The sequence below is a fragment of the Mugil cephalus genome, chromosome 23, assembly GCF_022458985.1.
Source record: "Mugil cephalus isolate CIBA_MC_2020 chromosome 23, CIBA_Mcephalus_1.1, whole genome shotgun sequence".
Taxonomy (NCBI): Eukaryota; Metazoa; Chordata; class Actinopteri; order Mugiliformes; family Mugilidae; genus Mugil; species Mugil cephalus.
In genome coordinates, this window is record NC_061792.1 from 15,849,313 (window position 1) to 15,872,211 (window position 22,899).

Here is a 22,899-nt window from a genome sequence, read left to right on the forward strand (position 1 = left end):
CTTTACTCCCCCTGTAGTCTGTGTGTGGAAACCAGCTGCTACTATGGTAGACTGTAGTAATATCAGTATTAGTAGCAGTCGTAGCAGTTTTATTCGTGTTTGGAAGCAGCCAGAGGTGCTGTGGTGGAATTAAAGCTGCAGTTAAACCTGTAGAAACACAAGACAGTTGAGACATGAAGAATCATTTCAACTTTATTTAATTGTTGTTGTTTTCTGAAACTGCATCATCATCCAGGGAAATGACAAAATAGTCTTTCATTGAACTCTAGAGATACAATAAAGTTCTGCAAAACCAAGAGAGAGTAAAGATGGCTTAGATTTAGATATTTCAGAGGTTTTTAGAAATGTAGGTGCTTCATTTAAAGTTTTATATGATAGATATTTAGGTGTTGGGGTTATTTGTAGAGGGGAATGGAAACACAGTGTGAAGAAATCTGAAATCCTGCTGAACCCAGACAGTTTCTCAGAGTGGAGGCTGGAGGAGGTGGTTTCAGTGTTTGTGGTTTGTCATGTAGACATAAATAATAAAGAGGTAAACGAGGAAGTGGAGAACTCTTCTCTTCAGTCTGTTCAGAGCTGAGCTGCTTTGTAGACGTCTGAACCGGATCATGGATCTCCTGCTGCTGATGATGATGCCCCTGGTTCTGCTGGGTTCAGAGGTCCAGAACGTGACGGAGGTCAGAGGGAAGCTGGGTCAAGACGTCTCTTTAAACTGCTCCATCATGGGTGCAGATGTTCACTGGTCCATGGAAATCCACCATCACTTCAGATTCTCTATCGGTCGCAGTTTTTTTCCTACAGACAAAGCTTCCTACCACTCTACTGAGTTAAAAACCAAATATTTAATCAATGGAACCAGACTTGAGATTAAAAACATGTCATCAGAGGACGGTCGGCTTTACTACTGTGGAATGAAACGAAATAACAGCATTACAGCTGAGGAGTCCTTCCTCCTCCTTTTCCCAGGTACGTAGTTAACTCCTCCTGACCTCATGTCTTTATAGCTCCTGGTTACTGGTTGTAGCACTAGTCCTCATTCCTCTTTGTAGTCACCTCCAGGTTACCTGACCTCATCTCAGTTAGTCCTTTAAAACCCACCATGTGTTTTTACATCATTGAAGAAGGTGACTGAAGTTCTAAGACTGTTTTGTGGTCAGTAGAGTCATAGAACTGATTCTGTTCAGACTTTAGTTTGGTCGCAGTAACGCTTCCACAAAGATGAACTCAGGAAGTGATGTTCTGTGTTCAACGGTCTGAATGTCAGAACAATTTTTCACTTGAACAAAGAAACCACAGAGGCCTCATCATTTCCTCATCGTTTCAAGTGTCAGAGTCTCTTACCTTCTCTTCTTCCTCCAGATGTCCCTCTGACTGGGACAAACGTCCCTCAACAGTTCGTCATCGTCATCGTGTCCTGCTCTGCTGGTGTCCTCTTTGTCCTCCTCGTCCTCGGTCAGTCATCAGTCGTGTCCACGTTGATCCTTGTCCTCGGGTTTTCTGAGTCTCTCTCTCTGTGTTGACAGGTTGTGTTGAAGCGTTGTCGTGTCTGAGGAAGAAAGATGGCCGCCGGCTGGTGGGTGACCTTCGACCTTCAGCCTGGCAGACTGTACAGGTGAAACGGCTGCTGCTAATGCTAACACTGCTAATTCTATCAATGCTGTCACTGCTAACACAAGGTCATAAATCGACAGCCACTGGAATAAAGGACGTAGTTAATGGTGCTAATGCTAATAATACTTTAAGCAATTACTGGAATCACTGCTAATGCTGTCACTAATAGCATTGCTAATGCTAACACTGCTAATGCTACCATGATTTACTGCTACCCTCTGCTGCTAATAATATCATTGCAATCACTGCTCGCATAGACTTGTTGATGGATGACGTCGTGTTAGCAGTAGCACCTGACATCCACTGTAATAAAAGACATAATTGAGGGTATTACTGATGGTAATAGCATAAGCTAAGTTAACTGCAAATGCTACTAATGCTAATGCTGTAACTAATAACACTGCTAATGCTACTGTGAGTTACAGCTGCTGTCTGCTGCTAATTCTACCATTACTGACAAGGCTAATGCTAGTTATTGTCTACTGCTAATGCTACCAAGGCTAATGATGCTAACGGCTAACTCATGATGTGTTTCAGTATGAGGTGATCCCGTCCCAGGAGGACGTCCCTAAAGACCTGGACAAGCCTCTTCGTCCTCCACAGAGACGACCCTGAAAGGACGCCATTTTGTTTTTTTGTCTTCACTTGAAGTCAGAACTGAGTTCCACTGTGTTGGTGATGCTAGACTGTAGTAGTAGTACTATTAGTAGTAGTTGTTTTACTGTGTTACAGCCGTTATGTCTGGAACCAGCAGGGGGCGCTGGTGGAATTAAAATTTTTATACCTCAGGGTTACGGGTAACTGCAGTACTCTATTACTACTTTACTCCCCCTGTAGTCTGTGTATATAACCAGCTGCTGCTCTGTTGGCGATGGTGGTAGTAGTACTATTAGTATTAGTAGCAGTCGTAGCAGTTTTATTCGTGTTTGGAAGCAGCCAGAGGTGCTGTGGTGGAATTAAAGCTGCAGTTAAACCTGTAGAAACACAAGACAGTTGAGACATGAAGAATCATTTCAACTTTATTTAATTGTTGTTGTTTTCTGAAACTGCATCATCATCCAGGGAAATGACAAAATAGTCTTTCATTGAACTCTAGAGATACAATAAAGTTCTGCAAAACCACCTCAAGAGAGAGTAAAAATGGTTTAGATTTAGATATTTCAGAGGTTTTTAGAAATGTAGGTGCTTCATTTAAAGTTTTATATGATAGATATTTAGGTGTTGGGGTTATTTGTAGAGGGGAATGGAAACACAGTGTGAAGAAATCTGAAATCCTGCTGAACCCAGACAGTTTCTCAGAGTGGAGGCTGGAGGAGGTGGTTTCAGTGTTTGTGGTTTGTCATGTAGACATAAATAATGAAGAGGTAAACGAGGAAGTGGAGAACTCTTCTCTTCAGTCTGTTCAGAGCTGAGCTGCTTTGTAGACGTCTGAACCTGATCATGGATCTCCTGCTGCTGATGATGATGCCCCTGGTTCTGCTGGGTTCAGAGGTCCAGAACGTGACGGAGGTCAGAGGGAAACTGGGTCAAGACGTCTCTTTAAACTGCTCCATCATGGGTGCAGATGTTCACTGGTCCATGGAAATCCACCATCACTTCAGATTCTATATCGGTCAAAGTCTTTTTCCTACAGACAAAGCTGAATACGACTCTACTGAGTTAAAAACCAAATATTTAATCAATGGAACCAGACTTGAGATTAAAAACATGTCATCAGAGGACGGTCGGCTTTACTACTGTGGAAGGATGATAAATAACAGCTTCACAGCTGAGGAGTCCTTCCTCCTCCTCCTCCTCCTCCTCCCAGGTACGTAGTTAACTCCTCCTGACCTCAGGTCTTTATAGCTCCTGGTTACTGGTTGTAGCACTAGTCCTCATTCCTCTTTGTAGTCACCTCCAGGTTACCTGACCTCATCTCAGTTAGTCCTTTAAAACCCACCATGTGTTTTTACATCATTGAAGAAGGTGACTGAAGTTCTAAGACTGTTTTGTGGTCAGTAGAGTCATAGAACTGATTCTGTTCAGACTTTAGTTTGGTCGCAGCAACGCTTCCACAAAGATGAACTCAGGAAGTGATGTTCTGTGTTCAACGGTCTGAATGTCAGAACAATTTTTCACTTGAACAAAGAAACCACAGAGGCCTCATCATTTCCTCATCGTTTCAAGTGTCGGAGTCTCTTACCTTCTCTTCTCCCTCCAGATGTCCCTCTGACTGGGACAAACGTCCCTCAACAGTTTGTCATCGTCATCGTGTCCTGCTCTGCTGGTGTCCTCTTTGTCCTCCTCGTCCTCGGTCAGTCATCAGTCGTGTCCACGTTGATCCTCGTCCTCGGGTTTTCTGAGTCTCTCTCTCTCTGTGTTGACAGGTTGTGTTGAAGCGTTGTCGTGTCTGAGGAAGAAAGATGGCCGCCGGCTGGTGGGTGACCTTCAACCTTCAGCCTGGCAGACTGTACAGGTGAAACAGCTGCTGCTAATGCTAACACTGCTAATTCTATCAATGCTATCACTGCTAACACAAGGTCATAAATCGACAGCCACTGGAATAAAGGACGTAGTTAATGGTGCTAATGCTAATAATAGTTTAAGCAATTACTGGAAACACTGCTAATGCTGTCACTAATAGCATTGCTAATGCTAACACTGCTAATGCTACTGTGAGTTACAGCTGCTGTCTCCTGCTAATTCTACCATTGCTGACATGGCTAATGCTACCAAGGCTAATGATGCTAACAGCTAACTCATGATGTGTTTCAGTATGAGGTGATCCCGTCCCAGGAGGACGTCCCTAAAGACCTGGACAAGCCTCTTCGTCCTCCACAGAGACGACCCTGAAAGGACGCCATTTTGTTTTTTTGTCTTCACTTGAAGTCAGAACTGAGTTCCACTGTGTTGGTGATGTTAGACTGTAGTAGTAGTACTATTAGTAGTAGTTGTTTTACTGTGTTACAGCCGTTATGTCTGGAACCAGCAGGGGGCGCTGGTGGAATTAAAATCTTCATAGAAGAGGGTTACGGGTAATTGCAGTACTCTATTACTACTTTACTCCCCCTGTAGTCTGTGTATATAACCAGCTGCTGCTCTGTTGGTGATGGTGGTAGTAGTACTATTAGTATTAGTACCAGTCGTAGCAGTTTTATTCGTGTTTGGAAGCAGCCTGAGGTGCTGTGGTGGAATTAAAGCTGCAGTTAAAGCTGTAGAAACACAAGACAGTTGAGACATGAAGAATCATTTCAACTTTAATTGTTGTTGTTTTCTGAAACTGCATCATAATCCTTTGAAATGACAAAATAGTCTTTCATTGAACTTTGGAAATACAATAAAGTTCTGCAAAATCAAGATAGAGTAAAGATGGTTTAGATTTAGATATTTCAGAGGTTTTTAGAAATGTAGGTGCTTCATTTAAAGTTTTATATGATAGATATTTAGGTGTTGGGGTTATTTGTAGAGGGGAATGGAAACACAGTGTGAAGAAATCTGAAATCCTGCTGAACCCAGACAGTTTCTCAGAGTGGAGGCTGGAGGAGGTGGTTTCAGTGTTTGTGGTTTGTCATGTAGACATAAATAATAAAGAGGTAAACGAGGAAGTGGAGAACTCTTCTCTTCAGTCTGTTCAGAGCTAAGCTGCTTTGTAGACGTCTGAACCTGATCATGGATCTCCTGCTGCTGATGATGATGCCCCTGGTTCTGCTGGGTTCAGAGGTCCAGAACGTGACGGAGGTCAGAGGGAAGCTGGGTCAAGACGTCTCTTTAAACTGCTCCATCATGGGTGCAGATGTTTACTGGTCCATGGAAATCCACCATCACTTCAGATTCTCTATCGGTCGCAGTTTTTTTCCTACAGACATAGCTTCCTACGACTCTACTGAGTTAAGAACCAAATATTTAATCAATGGAACCAGACTTGAGATTAAAAACATGTCATCAGAGGACGGTCGGCTTTACTACTGTGGAAGGATGATAAATAACAGCTTTACAGCTGAGGAGTCCTTCCTCCTCCTCCTTCTCCCAGGTACGTAGTTAACTCCTCCTGACCTCAGGTCTTTATAGCTCCTGGTTTCTGGTTGTAGCACTAGTCCTCATTCCTCTTTGTAGTCACCTCCAGGTTACCTGACCTCATCTCAGTTAGTCCTTTAAAACCCACCACGTGTTTTTACATCATTGAAGAAGGTGACTGAAGTTCTAAGACTGTTTTGTGGTCAGTAGAGTCATAGAACTGATTCTGTTCAGACTTTAGTTTGGTCGCAGTAACGCTTCCACAAAGATGAACTCAGGAAGTGATGTTCTGTGTTCAACGGTTTAAATGTCAGAACAATTTTTCACTTGAACAAAGAAACCACAGAGGCCTCATCATTTCCTCATCGTTTCAAGTGTCAGAGTCTCTTACCTTCTCTTCTCCCTCCAGATGTCCCTCTGACTGGGACAAACGTCCCTCAACAGTTCGTCATCGTCATCGTGTCCTGCTCTGCTGGTGTCCTCTTTGTCCTCCTCGTCCTCGGTCAGTCATCAGTCGTGTCCACGTTGATCCTCGTCCTCGGGTTTTCTGAGTCTCTCTCTCTGTGTTGACAGGTTGTGTTGAAGCGTTGTCGTGTCTGAGGAAGAAAGATGGCCGCCGGCTGGTGGGTGACCTTCGACCTTCAGCCTGGCAGACTGTACAGGTGAAACAGCTGCTGCTAATGCTAACACTGCTAATTCTATCAATGCTATCACTGCTAACACAAGGTCATAAATCGACAGCCACTGGAATAAAGGACGTAGTTAATGGTGCTAATGCTAATAATACTTTAAGCAATTACTGGAATCACTGCTAATGCTGTCACTAATAGCATTGCTAATGCTAACACTGCTAATGCTACCATGATTTACTGCTACCCTCTGCTGCTAATAATATCATTGCAATCACTGCTCGCATAGACTTGTTGATGGATGACGTCGTGTTAGCAGTAGCACCTGACATCCACTGTAATAAAAGACATAATTGATGGTATTACTGCTAGTAATAGCATAAGCTAAGTTAACTGCAAATGCTATTAATGCTAATGCTGTGACTATTAACACTGCTAATTCTACTGTGAGTTACAGCTGCTGTCTCCTGCTAATTCTACCATTGCTGACATGGCTAATGCTACCAAGGCTAATGATGCTAACAGCTAACTCATGATGTGTTTCAGTATGAGGTGATCCCGTCCCAGGAGGACGTCCCTAAAGACCTGGACAAGCCTCTTCGTCCTCCACAGAGACGACCCTGAAAGGACGCCATTTTGTTTTTTTGTCTTCACTTGAAGTCAGAACTGAGTTCCACTGTGTTGGTGATGTTAGACTGTAGTAGTAGTACTATTAGTAGTAGTTGTTTTACTGTGTTACAGCCGTTATGTCTGGAACCAGCAGGGGGCGCTGGTGGAATTAAAATTTTTATACCTCAGGGTTACGGGTAACTGCAGTACTCTATTACTACTTTACTCCCCCTGTAGTCTGTGTATATAACCAGCTGCTGCTCTGTTGGCAATGGTGGTAGTAGTACTATTAGTATTAGTAGCAGTCGTAGCAGTTTTATTCGTGTTTGGAAGCAGCCGGAGGTGCTGTGGCGGAATTAAAGCTGCAGTTAAAGCTGTAGAAACACAAGACAGTTGAGACATGAAGAATCATTTCAACTTTATTTAATTGTTGTTGTTTTCTGAAACTGCATCATCATCCAGGGAAATGACAAAATAGTCTTTCATTGAACTCTAGAGATACAATAAAGTTCTGCAAAACCACCTCAAGAGAGAGTAAAGATGGTTTAGATTTATATATTTCAGAGGTTTTTAGAAATGTAGGTGCTTCATTTAAAGTTTTATATGATAGATATTTAGGTGTTGGGGTTTTTTGTAGAGGGGAATGGAAACACAGTGTGAAGAAATCTGAAATCCTGCTGAACCCAGACAGTTTCTCAGAGTGGAGGCTGGAGGAGGTGGTTTCAGTGTTTGTGGTTTGTCATGTAGACATAAATAATGAAGAGGTAAACGAGGAAGTGGAGAACTCTTCTCTTCAGTCTGTTCAGAGCTGAGCTGCTTTGTAGACGTCTGAACCTGATCATGGATCTCCTGCTGCTGATGATGATGCCTCTGGTTCTGCTGGGTTCAGAGGTCCAGAACGTGACGGAGGTCAGAGGGAAGCTGGGTCAAGACGTCTCTTTAAACTGCTCCATCATGGATGCAGATGTTTTCTGGTCCATGGAAATCCACCATCACTTCAGATTCTCTATCGGTCGCAGTTTTTTTCCTACAGACAAAGCTTCCTATAACTCTACTGAGTTAAAAACCAAATATTTAATCAATGGAACCAGACTTGAGATTAAAAACATGTCATCAGAGGACGGTCGGCTTTACTACTGTGGAAGGACAATATATAACAGCATTACAGCTGAGGAGTCCTTCCTCCTCCTTTTCCCAGGTACGTAGTTAACTCCTCCTGACCTCAGGTCTTTATAGCTCCTGGTTACTGGTTGTAGCACTAGTCCTCATTCCTCTTTGTAGTCACCTCCAGGTTACCTGACCTCATCTCAGTTAGTCCTTTAAAACCCACCATGTGTTTTTACATCATTGAAGAAGGTGACTGAAGTTCTAAGACTGTTTTGTGGTCAGTAGAGTCATAGAACTGATTCTGTTCAGACTTTAGTTTGGTCGCAGCAACGCTTCCACAAAGATGAACTCAGGAAGTGATGTTCTGTGTTCAACGGTTTAAATGTCAGAACAATTTTTCACTTGAACAAAGAAACCACAGAGGCCTCATCATTTCCTCATCGTTTCAAGTGTCAGAGTCTCTTACCTTCTCTTCTCCTCCAGATGTCCCTCTGACTGGGACAAACGTCCTCAACAGTTCGTCATCGTCCATCGTGTCCTGCTCTGCTGGTGTCCTCTTTGTCCTCCTCGTCCTCGGTCAGTCATCAGTCGTGTCCACGTTGATCCTCGTCCTCGGGTTTTCTGAGTCTCTCTCTCTCTGTGTTGACAGGTTGTGTTGAAGCGTTGTCGTGTCTGAGGAAGAAAGATGGCCGCCGGCTGGTGGGTGGCCTTCAACCTTCAGCCTGGAAGACTGTACAGGTGAAACAGCTGCTGCCAATGCTAACACTGCTAATGCTATCAATGCTGTCACTGCTAACACAAGGTCATAAATCGACAGCCACTGGAATAAAGGACGTAGTTAATGGTGCTAATGCTAATAATAGTTTAAGCAATTACTGGAAACCCTGCTAATGCTGTCACCAATAGCATTGCTAATGCTAACACTGCTAATGCTACCATGATTTACTGCTACTTTCTGCTGCTAATACTATCATTGCAATCACTGCTCGCATCGACTTGTTGATGGATGACGTCGTGTTAGCAGTAGCACCTGACATCCACTGTAACAAAAGACATAGTTGATGGTATTACTGCTAGTAATAGCATAACCTAAAATGCTAATGCTGTGACTAATAACACTGCTAATGCTAATGCTAGTTATTATCTACTGCTAATGCTACCAAGGCTAATGATGCTAACAGCTAACTCATGATGTGTTTCAGTATGAGTTCATCCCGTCCCAGGAGGACGTCCCTAAAGACCTGGACAAGCCTCTTCGTCCTCCACAGAGACGACCCTGAAAGGACGCCATTTTGTTTTTTTGTCTTCACTTAAAGTCAGAACTGAGTTCCACTGTGTTGGTGATGTTAGACTGTAGTAGTAGTACTATTAATAGTAGTTGTTTTACTGTGTTACAGCCGTTATGTCTGGAACCAGCAGGGGGCGCTGGTGGAATTACAACCTTCATACCTCAGGGTTACGGGTAACTGCAGTACTCTATTACTACTTTACTCCCCCTGTAGTCTGTGTATATAACCAGCTGCTGCTCTGTTGGCGATGGTGTAGTAGTACTATTAGTATTAGTAGTTTTAGTGTTAGTGGTCACTTTACTCTGTGTTATAGTCGTTATGTGTGGAACCAGCAGGGGGCGCTGGTGGAATTAAAGCTTTATTTTTTATTGATGACAAACGAGCCTCAGATTCACAGACTTTTATTTCCTGTCTTGATTCTTTTCTAAACCAGTTTTTGTTCTAACGGATCGGATGCCATGGTGAGCGTGGCTGTGGGCGTGGCCATGGCCGTGGTGTTTTTCATGGTGTCCTCCAGCCAGTCCACGTAGTGGGCCGTGTTGGTGTACACGCTGTAATAGCCCGGGTGGGAGCAGCCCCGCCCCCAGCCCACCACACCGATCAGGAAGTGGGTGGAGCCATACAGCGTGACCAGGGGGCTGCCGTCGTCTCCACGGCAACTGTCCTGGCTCCCCTCCAGGTACCCGGCGCACAGCATGTTGGCGGTGAAGTTGAAGCCGGACTTCTGAGAGCACTGGGACGTCGGGACGATCGGGACGGACAACTTACGGAGGAAGGGGGAGGACAGCAGGGCGGGCTCGCCGTTGCCCCCGGTGGTCCTCTTGCCCCAGCCGGACACGGTGTGGTAGCGCAGTGGGAGGAGCTCCCTCTGGGCGAAGTCTCTGGTGGGCAGGCAGACCGGGACGGCGTGGCGGCCCAGGACCACGGCCCGGCTCAGCCTCAGCAGAGCCAGGTCGCCGTCGCCACTCGCCGGGTCGTAGCTATGGTGGGCCGTCGCCATGGAAACCGGTATCCTCTGCTCCGTGCCCTCCTCCTCCTCCAGGTTGTGTTCCCCTGGCAACAGAGACAAAACCAGTTCACAAAAGACCCGGGTCAGGGTTAGGGACAGACACCTGATATGAAGTGAAACCACTCACCTGCCACCACGGTCAGGTTCTGGGGGCTGTTGCCATGGATACAGTGGGCGGCTGTGACGACCCAGTCAGGACGAACCAGGATGCCCCCGCAGTGACTCCGCCCATTTAACTGGACCAGGACCTGGAGAGGACAGGAACGAATCAAAGAAGATGGAGGACCCTCCTGATGTTGCCTGAGGAGGACAAAGGTCGCGGGGGCTCTACCTGCCAGGGGCACTGTCCTCTGGGGCAGTGGTTCCCTCCCACCGCTCTGGTCTGAGCCACCTCAGTCGGGTTCTGTTCACTTTCCTCTGGCGCTACCTGTCCACACGGGTACTGCACTGCAACACATCCACAAGCAGCCGATTGGTTGATGGGGCACGGGGGGCGGAGTTAAAGGAGGGTTCGGAAGGGGGGTGCGGTGAGTTCGTACCTTGAGCGACACACTCCCGTCCGTCGTCTCCTAGTTGGTATCCTTCAGCGCAGGAACATCGTCTCTTCTCCCCAGAACCGTCACAGAAATGTTGACAATGTCCGTTCTGGTAGAGACACTTCAGGGAGTCCTCAAACACTGGGGGGGATAACCAGGAAGTAACTCCTCCTACCAGGAAGTAACTCCTTCTACAAGGAACTAACTCCTCCTCCTATCAGGAAGCAACTACTCCTCCTGACTCCTCCTCCTCTCAGGATATATCAGGAAGTAGCTCCTCCACCTATCAGGAAATAGTTAGCTCCTCCTTGATTTTTTTGGCTTTATTTTTTACTGAATAAAAAACGTGGAAAGTATTTGACAATCTTGAAAGTGTAGCCTAGCTTAGCCTAGCTTAGCGTAGTTAAGCATACAAGAGAATTCACTGTTTCGTTTGATTTAAACTGATGTAACTGAATGAAAACATGTAGAAACTCTTTGAGTGGCTTTAAAGTGTGACTTAGCTTAGCATAACATAGCCTAACCTAGCTTAGCTTAGCCCACCCCCTCCTTTCAGGAAGTGCTCACCTGTCTGACAGTAGCGACCCTCAAAGCCTTCGGGACACTGACACTCGTAGTTGGAGCCGACGTACAGACACTGACCGTTGTTACGACATGGGTTCACGAGGCAGGGGTCACGGCCTTAGGGTCAGAGGTCACGGGTGAAACGTCACGAGACGACAACAAAAGGATCAATGGACCAATCAGCTGTTACTTACGGTCATATGTCTGCCAGAACTGCCTCTGAAGACACAACAACAACATGTTAGTTCACCTCTCATGCTAACAAGCTAACAAGCTGAAGATATGGCCAGGAAACCCGATTTAGGTTTTAGGTTTTAAGTTAGCTAGCTTGCTAGGCAGTTAGGTATAGCTAGTATTGATAATGCTAATCGTTGCTGGTTTAAGATACCTGGATAAGATACCTTAGCTTAGTATTAGCTTGTCTATGTTTATGTTAGCTAACTTAGCTGGCTAGCATTTTCCAGACTAATCTTTGCTGGTTTAGGCTAAGGTTTGTTAGCATTAGCATTTAATCATGGTGATGTAGAAACTTTGACAAACATGACGTGAAGTGACAATAATAAATGATTATTATGGATTATAAGTGATTTGTTACAAATTATTAATAATTAATTACTAATTAATTAGTAGTGAATAACTATGAATTATTAATTATGGATTATAAGTGATTCGCTATGAATGGTTAATTGTGGATGTCACCGTCTTGGCGTCGTCCTCGAACACCTCCCTGGCCTCCTCGTAGTCACAGATCTCCTCGATACATTCCCGCTCCAGGTTTCCTTGCTTCAGCTCCTCCAGGAACCCGTTGTTAGCTCGTTTCCATCGTCGCAGCAACAAGTTGGCGTCCTGCTTCTGGACGAACACTGGGAGGAGGAGGAGGAGGAGGAGGAGGAGGAGGAGGAGGAGGAGGTTTAAAAGCCGAGTAAGTTTGTTTGTACAGCACATTCCAGACACAATTTAACCATTTTAGTCAGTTTAGAATGTCTTTAAAATACAAAGAGACGTGACGAAGCCATGTTTATTTAATCCAGCGCTCCCATGCAGATGAACGCAGACTGAGTTTACATATGGAACCAGTACCAAATGATAAGCATTGTTTCTGGTCTGGATAAAAGGCAACACCGTCACATTATGAGGGTTGAAATGTAGATTATATTATTATTATACTTCATAGAGAGCAACACAAATATTAGAGATCAAATTAAAAAAGATCATAAGACGACATGTAGAAGCAGCACAAACAGAAAAGATAAAACTTAAAGGAGAATAACAGGTAAATAAAATTATTTTAAATTAAATAAAGCTGCAGCAAAAAGGGAGACATTGATTTAAACATTTTCTTCCCGGGAGTTTGTTCCAGGTTTGTGGACATGCATAAAAACTAAAAGCTGCTTCTCCACGTTTAGTTTTCACTAAAGTTTTTAAAGTTTACTCTGAATTTGAAACCGACCGGTAGCAGCAGCGACGACGACGACGCTCCACACGATGAGGCAGCTCCTCACAAACATCTTCATCTTCTCACTGCTCCAACCAGACCCTGGGCAACAGGATGGCTTCAGGAGGGGCGGGGCTTATCGATGAGGGGCGGGGCTTACCTGTGACCTCTGACCCTGAGAGTCATTACACATTTGTAATCAGTAAACAGAGGAGGACGACGCTCTGTCGTTCAATCACAGCTCACATCAATAGTTCAGAGACCAACAACATGTTTTCATCCATCTAGTCTAAATCAAACAGAAAACAAAAAGTTACATGCTAAGCTAGGCAAGGCTAAGTTACGATACACTGTAAAGCTACTCCACGTGTTTTTATTCACTTACATCAGTTTAAATCAAACCAAACTATATTCTATATGCTAAGCTAAGCTCAGCTATCTAACAAACAACAAATGACTTTAAATACTAAGCTAAGCTAGGCTATCAAACCGAACAACAAACTATTTTATATGCTAAGCTAAACTCTGCTATCTAACAAACAATAAGTAATTCCATATGCTAAGCTAAGCTCGGCTATCAAACCATATCAACCCATAAATTATTTTTGATGCTAAGCTGCACATTAAAGCAATTTTATTCAGTTACAGTAGTGACCAAACAAACAGTTATCTGGAATACTAAGCTAGGATAGACTATGCTAAGTTAAACTAGGCCATGCTAGGCTACACATTAAAGCAAGTCAAAGTGTTTCATGTGTTTTTATTCTATACTGTAGTAAGCTACAATAGATTATGCTAAGTTAAACTAAGCTACACATAAAGTTACATTAAGTGTAAATACTCCTACTCAAAATGTTTCCACGTGTTTTTATTCAGTTACATCAGTTTTAATCAAACCAAATAATACATTATTTTACATGCTAAGCTAAGCTAAGCTACACATTAAAACTACTCAAAGTATTTCGAAATATTTTTCAGTTTAAATTACAGTTTAAATCAAACCAAACAGTGAACGGTTATCTGGTATACAAAGCTAGTCTAATCTAGGCTAGGCTAGGCTAGGCTAGGCTAAGCCACACTTTAAGGTTTTTTTATCCAGTTACACAGAGAGAAACAGAACCCGATCCTGTCTGTTTAAATGAAACCAGACAGTGAATCTTTCATGCTAAATTAGGCTAAGCTAGGCTAGGTTAGACTCAGGTGGTCAGGTTGTGCTCTGAGCCCTGGGTTGTGTTCTGCAGGTGTGCCGGTGTTGCCGTCCTGTTGTGGATCCACTCCAGGTAGTTGGACACTCGGGTGTAGATGCCGTAGTTACCCGGCCGGGCGCAGCCTTTGCCCCAGCTCACGATGCCCAGCAGGAACACCGTCCCCTTGTAGTCCGTCACCAGGGGCCCACCGCTGTCCCCCTTACACGAGTCCTCCCGGCCTTCAATGTACCCGGCGCAGAACATGTTGTGGGTGAGCGTCACCTGACTCTGCTCCACACAGTCCTGGGTCCGGATCCGGGGCACCTTGAGGCGGCGGAGGAGGTGCGAGGTCGGCCCGTTCTCGCTGCGCCTACCCCAGCCGCTAACGGTGTGAAAGCGCACCGCCCACAGCTCGCGGTTGGCCAGAGGCCTCGTGGGTAGGCAGGCGGGGAGGGCGTAAGGCGTGTAGGCAATGGGCGACGCCAGGCGGAGGAGGGCGATGTCGTTGTCGGCCGTGGTCGGCACGTAGTCCTGGTGCATCAGGATCTGGACGACCTGGATCTCCTGCTCCGTCCCCTCAGACACCTCAGTGTTGTGTTCACCTGGACAGACACATCACATACCGGATAGATAGATAGATAGATAGATAGATAGATAGATAGATAGATAGATAGATAGATAGATAGATAGATAGATAGATAGATAGATAGATAGATAGATAGATAGATAGATAGGCAAATGGATGGATCCGTTCGTACCTGCGACCACTTTCAGGAAGTTTACGTCTGTGTTTTCCAGGCAGTGTGAGGCCGTGATGATCCAGGTGGGTTTATAAATCACTCCCCCACAGAACCCCTTTCCTTTGTACACCAGCAGAACCTTCACAGACGTCAGGGCGTCACTTCACATCCAACCACGCAGACATCCTGTAAAAACTCAGCTAGGTTAAGCTAATAGGCTAGGCTACGTTAAGCTACCTGCCAGGGGCATTCTCCTTTCGGACACACGGTTCCTCCCACGATCCGGAGGTGCTCGTCTTTCTTTACACCCTTCAGGACGGGCACCATGCCGCACGCTAGCTCCTCTGGAAACATCAGTGACAGTTAGCATTAGCTTAAGTTAGATTGACCCTCACTCCAGAAGGTTAAGTTAGCTGGTTTAGGCTAAGGTTTGCTAGTTTAGCTTAGCATTAGGTTTATGTTTGTGGCGTACCACAAGAAACATGCTAACGTCAAACCGTCGTCCACCTTGTGCGGTGCAGTTGCGTCCGTTGCCGTCCAGGAAGTAGCCGTCTGCACACGAGCAGTTGAGTCTTTGTCCTTCCTCGTCTTCTTCACAGAAATGTTGACAGCCTCCGTTCTCCAGCAGACACGTCTTGGGTTCGGCCAGCGTCTCTAGAAGGACGGGACGTCTCTGGTCTTACTGAAGCGGGACCCAGAGCGGAGCCTTGTGGGACTCCGGACTCCAAACTCTAAATGTGGTGTTTGGTTCTCACCGAGTTCACAGTTGAGTCCGATGAACTGCGGCGGACAGAGGCAGGTGTAGGACGACGCCTGAGCCGAGCAGCTGCCTCCGTTCTGACAGGGGTTGGACTTACAGGTCTCTGGGACTGGAAGGGACAGTACACACCTTAAGCTAATGATGGCTAATTTAGGTTAGCTGCTTTAGGCTAGCATTGACTCCGCTAATTGTTGGTTAAGGTTAACATTATGTAGTTTACCATACCATTAGCTTAAGATTGTTAATGATTTAAGCTTAGTGTGGCTAGTTTAGGTTAACATTAGCTTGTGTACATTTAAGTTAGCTGGTTTATCCTAATGTTGTTTTGGCTAATCTTTGTTAGGTTAACTTTATTTGTTTGTTAAGTTAACTGGTTTAGGCTAATGTCCATTCATTTAAGCTAAGGTTGTCAAGTTTAGGTTAACATTAGCTGGTTTAGATTTATGTTAGCTGGTTTATCCTAATGTTGTTTTGGTTAATCTTTGCTAGTATATCTGATCATTAGCTTGTTAATGTTTAAGTTAGCGATTTAAACTAGCATTGTCTCGGCTAATCTGTTTTTGGGATAAGCTAAAGTTTGATAGTTTGGCTCAACATTAGCTTGTTTACCAAGTGAACTGGTTTAGGCTACTATTCACTCATTTAAGATACGATTTTCAACTTTAGGTTTTTCACGTTTATTTTACAATTTGCTAGTTTAGATTGGTCTAGGCTAATATTAGCTGGTTTACACTAAGGTCTGCTCACTTAGCTCACCATTAGCATTAGCTTGTTTATTAAGTTAACAGATTTAGGCTAGCATTGTCTAGGCTGTTTGCTGGTTGAACATTTGCAGTCTTAGATTTAGGCTAATATTAGCTGGTTTATGCTAATGTTTACTATTGTAAAGAAGGCTGGGAGTTTACTTACTGTTGTACATATTCCAGAATTCGTCCTGAGGAAACAGAAAGATGGAAACAGTTGTTGGCGTCAATAAAAAAAATAGAAAAAGTCGTTGAGGAGATTCATGACCGGATATAAAGATGGACGACATTGAACATTAGCTGCTTGGATGCTAATGCAGTCATGCCAATGCAGTCTTCCAGTAGCTGAGCTGTCAATCAGTTTTTCAGCATCAAACTAACGTTTGGCTTGGGGAGGGGGGCGGGGCTTATGTTAAGGCCTGTACTGCATTCAGCCCCCAGGGGGAGCTCTACTTGCTCTGTGTCTCGTCGTCCACGTTTATCTCCAGTTAAAATGTGTTTTAAAATCTTTTCTGAGTCGGACCGTGAGCTCCGTGTGCTCGAAAACCTCCCTGGCCTCCTCGTACGAGCACTTCTCCTCCAGACACTCCCTCTTCAGGTCGCCCGCCTGCAGCTCCTCGAACCAGCCCGAGTTAAAGCGCCGAGTCCGGACCAGGACCCCATGAGCTCGCTCCGGATCCAGGAAGACTGGGGGAAGAGGAAGACTCGTGAGGCCAGCGTGGTCCTGCAGCTAGCCACTACTGATCACAGTCATATTAGCTATTAGCATATTAGATATTAACTCGCAGAGGCTAATATTGGATTGGTCTATGCTAACGTTATTCAGGCTAATTTAGCTGGTTTAGTTTAGTTAGCTATTAGCCAGTTAATATTAGTCTAAACCAACAAAAATGAACCTAAATTAGCAGCTAATATTACTCTGAACTATCTAATATTAGTCCAAAGCAGCTAATATTAGCCTAAACTATTCAATTCAATTCATTGAAAAATAAAACTGAAAAATAAACCGGCCACTGTAAACATTAGCTTGAAGGAGCAAATTTGAGCATAAACCAGGTAATATTAGCCTAAATTAGCAGCTAATATTATTCTAAACTAACTAACATTAGCTTAGACTAGCCATCGTTAGCATAAACCAGCTATTATCAACCTAAATTAGCAGCTAACATTATTCTAAACAGGCAAACATTAGCTTGCACAACCAAATGTTAGCCTAAATCAACTATATTAGCCTAAATTTGCCAACTTTGGCCTACACTAGCAACTTAATCTCAATTAGACAGCATTAACTTAGACTAGCAAATGTTAGCATAAACCAGACAATACTAGCCTAAACTAGCTAACCTAAACCTAAATTAGCCAACACAGCTATAGCTTGCTGACATTCGTCCTTCTCTAATGTAGAAGAAGAACGTTTCCCCACCTGAAGCCGAGTGGCAGCCGCTGAGGCCGAAGACGAAGGTGACGAAGACTCTCAGCCACATTGTTGCTTCATCAGAGGATCTGCTGCTTGTTTGAGGACATGAAGGTTTCAAAGTCCGTCCCCCAGCGTCCTGTCCCCCACCACCGTTAGAGAATCCAAACAAACTGCTCATTGATCAACGTCATTGTTCGTTTTGGGAAAACCCTCCTGCTGCTCTATAAACATTCAGTCGGGTTCAACTCTCATCAAGTAGTTTAAAGATCAAAGAAACAGAAAAGTGAGAAAACCCTCATATCTGATTTTAACATTACGTTCTTACCATTAAGGGACAAAAGTGTCCTCTTCCTAAATAAAAACATTAACCCCATACACTGAAACATTTTCATTAATCATTTCTCAACGTGTCAATGATTAGTAGCAACATTTAATTTGATGGATTTTTAGTCTTTCTGTTTAACTCCCATTAAAACTCAACTAACATTAGTTGTTAGCATATTAACCAAGGTGACCATACGTTAGCCGGGGATTCTGCTAACACTTGGGCTAACGCGGCTAACAGCTGGAGACAAACCAAGACAAACCAAGACAAAGACAAGCTGCCAATGCTGCTGCTAATATGTGTCCACTCCTGCAGCCACTGTTCACTGGGAGACACTGTTCTCAATAAGAAGCGTCAGCTCTCCTCTGGTTGGACAATGTCCACAAGTTAGTCTGTCTCCGTAGCAACAGGGACACATTCATGTGGACACGTGGTGGACAAAAAAAGACAAAAAGCAGTTGAGTAGTTTCAAATTGTTTTGCTGAAACTGTTTAATAAACACGTTAAGTGCAGATACAGCATAAGCAAAACATTTTACAGAGTTACTGTTATTATAAAAGCTGGTTTAGGTTAATATTAGAAGGTTTACGGTAACGTTCTTTAGTCTAAGACAATGTTAACTGCTAGTGTATGCTAATATTAGCCAGATTATGCTAATATTAGCTGGTTCAGGGTACAGTTTGCTAGTCTAAGCTAATGTTAGCTGGTTTAGGCTAATATAAGCTGCTAGTTTAGCTCAAGGTCGGCTAATTGGGTTCAGACTAATGTTGTTTGGGACAGTGGTAGCTAGACGTGTGGGCTAATATTTGGTAGCTTAAGCTAAAGAACAGAAGCGAGAATGAGGTCGAGGTTGCCGCCTTCATCCGGTTGCCATGACGACCTCCATCCAGCCCAGGAAGTTGCTGACCTTGGTGTAGATGCCATACATGTTTTCTTTGGCGCAGCCCTTGCCCCAGCTCACCACGCCCGTCAGGAACCAGGTTTTCTTGTAGCGGGTGACCAGAGGACCGCCGCTGTCGCCCTCGCAGGCGTCCCGGCCTCCAGTCCTGTACCCGGCGCAGACCATGTTCCTGGTGATGTTGAGCTGCGTGTGGAGGCGGCACTCCTGCAGCGGAACCCTCGGTAGCTCCAGGCGCTGCAGGAACCTGGAGAACGGATGGACCAAACATTATTAATCCCACTCATGTTAAAAACATAACTCCAGTCCATGTTCCTGACTCAGTCTGCCTCTACGTTCTGTCTTCAGATCTCCACAGTCCCTTCGGTTCTATCGTTCCATTTCTGGCCTCACTCATGAATTCATCATTGCTTTTATTTTATTCTGATATATGAACCAGTTCCACGTTAATGATGAGGAGCCTGGTTCAGCAACAAGAACGTCGTCGAGTATGTCGAGTAGAGTGTGTCGAGAACGCAGAGTAGAGAATGTTCAGAATGTGGAGTACGTCAAGTAGCAAACGGCCAGAATGTCGAGAACACTGAGAACGTGGAGGACGTCAAGTAAAAAATGTCTAGATCATCGTGTCGAGTATGTTGCTTACACCTAGAATGTCAAGTAGAGAACATACGGGGAGAACATCTTGTACGTCTAGTAGAGAATGGTCAGAATGTCGAGAATGCTGAGAACGTTGAGTGGAAAACGTTGAGTAGGTCTAGATCGTGGGGAACGTCTAGACTGTCGTGTACGTTTAGAATGTCGAGTACTTGGAGAACTTGGAGAACATCGAGTAGAGAACGTCTAGAACGTCACTGACAACATCAATTTGCATTTATCCACATTTATCGCGCTATGCTAACTTCCCATCATGTTGTTTGCGGTGAGTCGTGTCCGATAAGTTCCCGCCCGTTCCTACCTGGCGGGGGGGCCGGACTGGGCCAGGCGGCCCCAGCCGGACACGGTGGAGTGGCGGACGGTGGCGAGCGTCCGGATGAAGGTGCTGTTCCGGGCCGGGAGGCAGATGGGGACCACGTGGCGCCCCAGTTTGACGGGGCGGTGGATCTTCAGCAGCGCTAGGTCGCTGTCGGACGTGGACTGGTTGTAGCCGGGGTGGATCACGACCTTCAGGACCCGTCGCTTCTGCTCCGTCTTCTCGTCCTCCTTCAGGTCGTGTTCTCCTTCAAATCAAAACCAAAGGGAAACAACGATTTATTTTGAAGGGTTGCATAAAGGCATAAGTCAGCTAGGGTAACGTAATCTTAAACAGCCATCATTATCACAATCAAGCTGATATTAGCCAAAACAATGTTAGAATAAACTAGCTAACTTTAACATAAACCATGAACATTAGCCTCGACCAGCTAACTTACATGTTAAACACCTAATATTAGATTAAACAACATTAGCTTAGAACAGCTAACTTGAGCACAAACCCACTAACATTAGCCGAACAACATTAGCCTTTAACCAGCTAACTTGGACACGTTTCTATGACTTCCTGTTCAGGTTCTGGGGTCGTGTCATCAAACCTAAAGTTAACGTCTGACTGTAGAAATAAAAGAGCAACGTTAAAGTTGTAGTCGGGACTGACCCACGGTGATGTGGAAGATGGCGATAGGTTTGAGCCAAACGCAGTGAGCCGCTGTTAGCACCCACTGATCCGTCAGGACGATGGCACCACAGGTGAAGGTGTTGTGTTCAGTCAGCAGCGCCTTCAAACACAATCAACGTTAGAACAGTAGAAAATCACGGGTGGCGGTGTAGTGGCGCTAACAGGCCACTCTGGGACTCTCACCTGCCACGGACAGTGGCCTTTGGGGCAGATCTGCCCGTTAACAACCCTTGGGGCAAAGTGGACCAGCGGTCTTCCACAGACGACTCCATCTGCAACAACACAAACCATCAACGCGCTGCCTCCGAACGTAGAACTGGAAAAACAAGATGAAAGCCCCGCCCACAAAGAGGACATGTTTATATCTGTTTTATATGAGGGTTACTATGGCAACCAGAACCAGTGGAGATGTGTTGGAGTTTAGTCGACATAAGGCTGGTTTAAGCTAGCATTGTTCATGCTAATATTAGCTGGTTACTAGGGGCTGCTGGCTGGTTGCTAGTGGTTGATTGCTAGGGGCCGATGGGTAGTTGCTATGGTGCTAGCTGGTTTCTAGGAGCTGGTGGCTGTTTGGTAGGGGCTGATGGGTGGTTGCCATGGTGCTGTCTGGTTGCTGGGGGCTGGGGGTGGACCTTGGGGCAGGCAGGTGCTGTTGTCCCCGTCCAGAGCGTAGCCTGGGGCACAGAAGCAGCTGTGGGAGCGATCGGGACGCTCCCTGCAGAAGTGTTCACATCCTCCGTTCTTGTAGCGGCAGCCGTTGGACGTGGAGCGCACTGTGACATCACAAAGACACAAAGACACGGGGGCGTCTTCAGCGTCTGTCACAGGAGATGTTGGACAGTCTCTCCAGGACATGTTCGGTTCCGGTTCTCACCTCTGTCACAGTTGAGTCCATGAAACCTTGGTGGACATTTGCATGTGTAGGTGTCGACGTGGCGAGTACAGGTGGCGCCGTTCTGACAGGGAGACGACAGGCAGCGATCCACAGCTGCAAACAAAACAGACACCATCAGGGACCACGATCCACCATCCAGAGACACTGGAGGGGGGGCAGGTGGTCTAGGGCCTACCTGTGTAGGTCCTCCAGAAGTTCTCCTGAGAACAGAGAAGACACCAGTTAGAGACACAGTAAAGACCAGGAACCAGGAAGCAGGACGTTCAGGAGGTGTCTGACCAGCTGTTGAGGCAGAGCGAAGATCTCCCGGGCCTCCTCGTACGAACACTTCTCCTCGTAGCACTCTCGCTCCAGGTTTCCTTGTTTCAGCTCCTCCAGCAGGAAGTTGGCCCGACGACTGCGGCGCAGGAAAACGTTGGCGTCAGGACGGTCTACGAACACGCTTCCTTCATGGGACACTGTACGGGTCATTAAAGGGGTCGTTTAAGGGGTCAGGAACAACTCATTAAAGGGGTCAGTAACGAGTTGTTAACAAGTTGTTAAAGGGGTCGTGAAAGGGGTCATTAATGGGTTTAGTAACGAGTCGTTAAAGGGGTCAGTAACAAGGCATCAAAAGGGTCAGTAACGAGTTGTTAACGGGTCATTAAAGGGGTCGTTAATGGGTTCAGTAACGAGTCGTTAAAGGGGTCAGTAACGAGTTGTTAAGGAGTCGTTAAAGGGGTCATTAATGGGTTTAGTAACGAGTCGTTAAAGGGGTCAGTAACGGGGTCGTTAAAGGGGTCAGTAACAAGTTGTTAAGGAGTCGTTAAAGGGGTCAGTAACGAGTCGTTAAAGGGGTCAGTAACGAGTTGTTAACGGGTCAGTAACGAGTCCTTAAAGGGGTCAGTAACGAGTCATTAACGGGTCAGTAACAAGTCATTAACAGGGTCAGTAATGAGTCGTTAACGGGTCAGTAGTGAGTTGTTAACAGGTCGTTTAAGGGGTCAGTCAGAACTCATTAAAGGGTCAGTAACAAGTTATTAATGAGTCGTTAAAGGGGTCAGGTGTGTGTTAGCGCATTACCTCGAGAGACCTCTAGAAAGATGAGAATAAAAGCTGTGATTCTTGATAAAGAAAACTAATCGGCAACGAAACACGCTACGTTTGGCGTTTATGCTAAGCTTACTACCGCTACAGCTGAGAGGCATTAGGACTGTGGTTGTATCTGGCATCTTGAGACCAGTTAGAGACCCTAACCCTAACAAGACCAAAAGCCTCGTTATTTCCAGTAGCTAACATGCTAACATTAACGTTAACAAGAAGAGAGTAGACTGACCTCCAGTGAACCCGGTGCATGCTGGGAAAGAAGCACTGATGAGTATTAAGAAGGAGAGCCACTTAGTTTCTCTGCTGACGGACGCCATGTTTGTTCTGATCTGATCAAAGTTCAGAAACTCTCTGAAACAAACACTGACCCCCCGCACACCGTCCCACCTCCATCCAATCAGAGTCCCTCCAGTCT

At 45.3% G+C, this 22,899-nt stretch overlaps 3 protein-coding genes across 4 annotated transcripts; 1 reads left to right on the forward strand and 2 right to left on the reverse strand.

Annotated features, from left to right (window-relative positions):
- Positions 1–103: 103 nt before the first annotated feature.
- On the forward strand, positions 104–8,390 carry LOC125000679. 2 transcript variants are annotated; one of them, XR_007111352.1, is made up of 7 exons: positions 1,240–1,452; positions 1,524–1,612; positions 2,149–3,904; positions 3,978–4,066; positions 4,366–6,106; positions 6,178–6,266; positions 6,780–8,390. XR_007111352.1 is itself a non-coding variant. In XM_047576298.1 (4 exons), the coding sequence occupies exons 1-4, from the start codon at positions 609–611 to the stop codon at positions 6,855–6,857; spliced, it is 618 nt and encodes a 205-aa protein (XP_047432254.1). In that variant the 5' UTR covers positions 104–608; the 3' UTR covers positions 6,858–8,390. The 2 variants fall into 2 exon arrangements, 1 of the variants encoding a protein (XP_047432254.1); XM_047576298.1 differs by lacking the exons at positions 1,240–1,452; positions 1,524–1,612; positions 2,149–3,904; positions 3,978–4,066 and adding an exon at positions 104–966 and having other exon boundaries at positions 6,014–6,106.
- Positions 8,391–9,623: 1,233 nt separating this feature from the next.
- Positions 9,624–12,952, reverse strand: LOC125000757 (coagulation factor VII-like). Its single transcript, XM_047576406.1, has 8 exons — positions 12,798–12,952; positions 12,047–12,210; positions 11,542–11,566; positions 11,351–11,464; positions 10,787–10,924; positions 10,579–10,694; positions 10,375–10,495; positions 9,624–10,291 (listed from the first exon to the last, which is right to left on the reverse strand). The coding sequence occupies exons 1-8, from the start codon at positions 12,859–12,861 to the stop codon at positions 9,663–9,665; spliced, it is 1,371 nt and encodes a 456-aa protein (XP_047432362.1). The 5' UTR covers positions 12,862–12,952; the 3' UTR covers positions 9,624–9,662.
- Positions 12,953–13,527: 575 nt separating this feature from the next.
- LOC125001240 lies at positions 13,528–22,854 on the reverse strand. Its single transcript, XM_047577163.1, has 18 exons — positions 22,714–22,854; positions 21,678–21,856; positions 21,574–21,598; positions 21,378–21,491; positions 21,136–21,276; positions 20,687–20,775; positions 20,483–20,603; positions 19,808–20,069; positions 18,826–19,099; positions 18,437–18,441; positions 17,636–17,799; positions 16,736–16,899; positions 16,379–16,403; positions 15,465–15,578; positions 15,217–15,363; positions 14,947–15,053; positions 14,728–14,848; positions 13,528–14,571 (listed from the first exon to the last, which is right to left on the reverse strand). The coding sequence occupies exons 1-18, from the start codon at positions 22,799–22,801 to the stop codon at positions 13,979–13,981; spliced, it is 2,733 nt and encodes a 910-aa protein (XP_047433119.1). The 5' UTR covers positions 22,802–22,854; the 3' UTR covers positions 13,528–13,978.
- Positions 22,855–22,899: the final 45 nt, after the last annotated feature.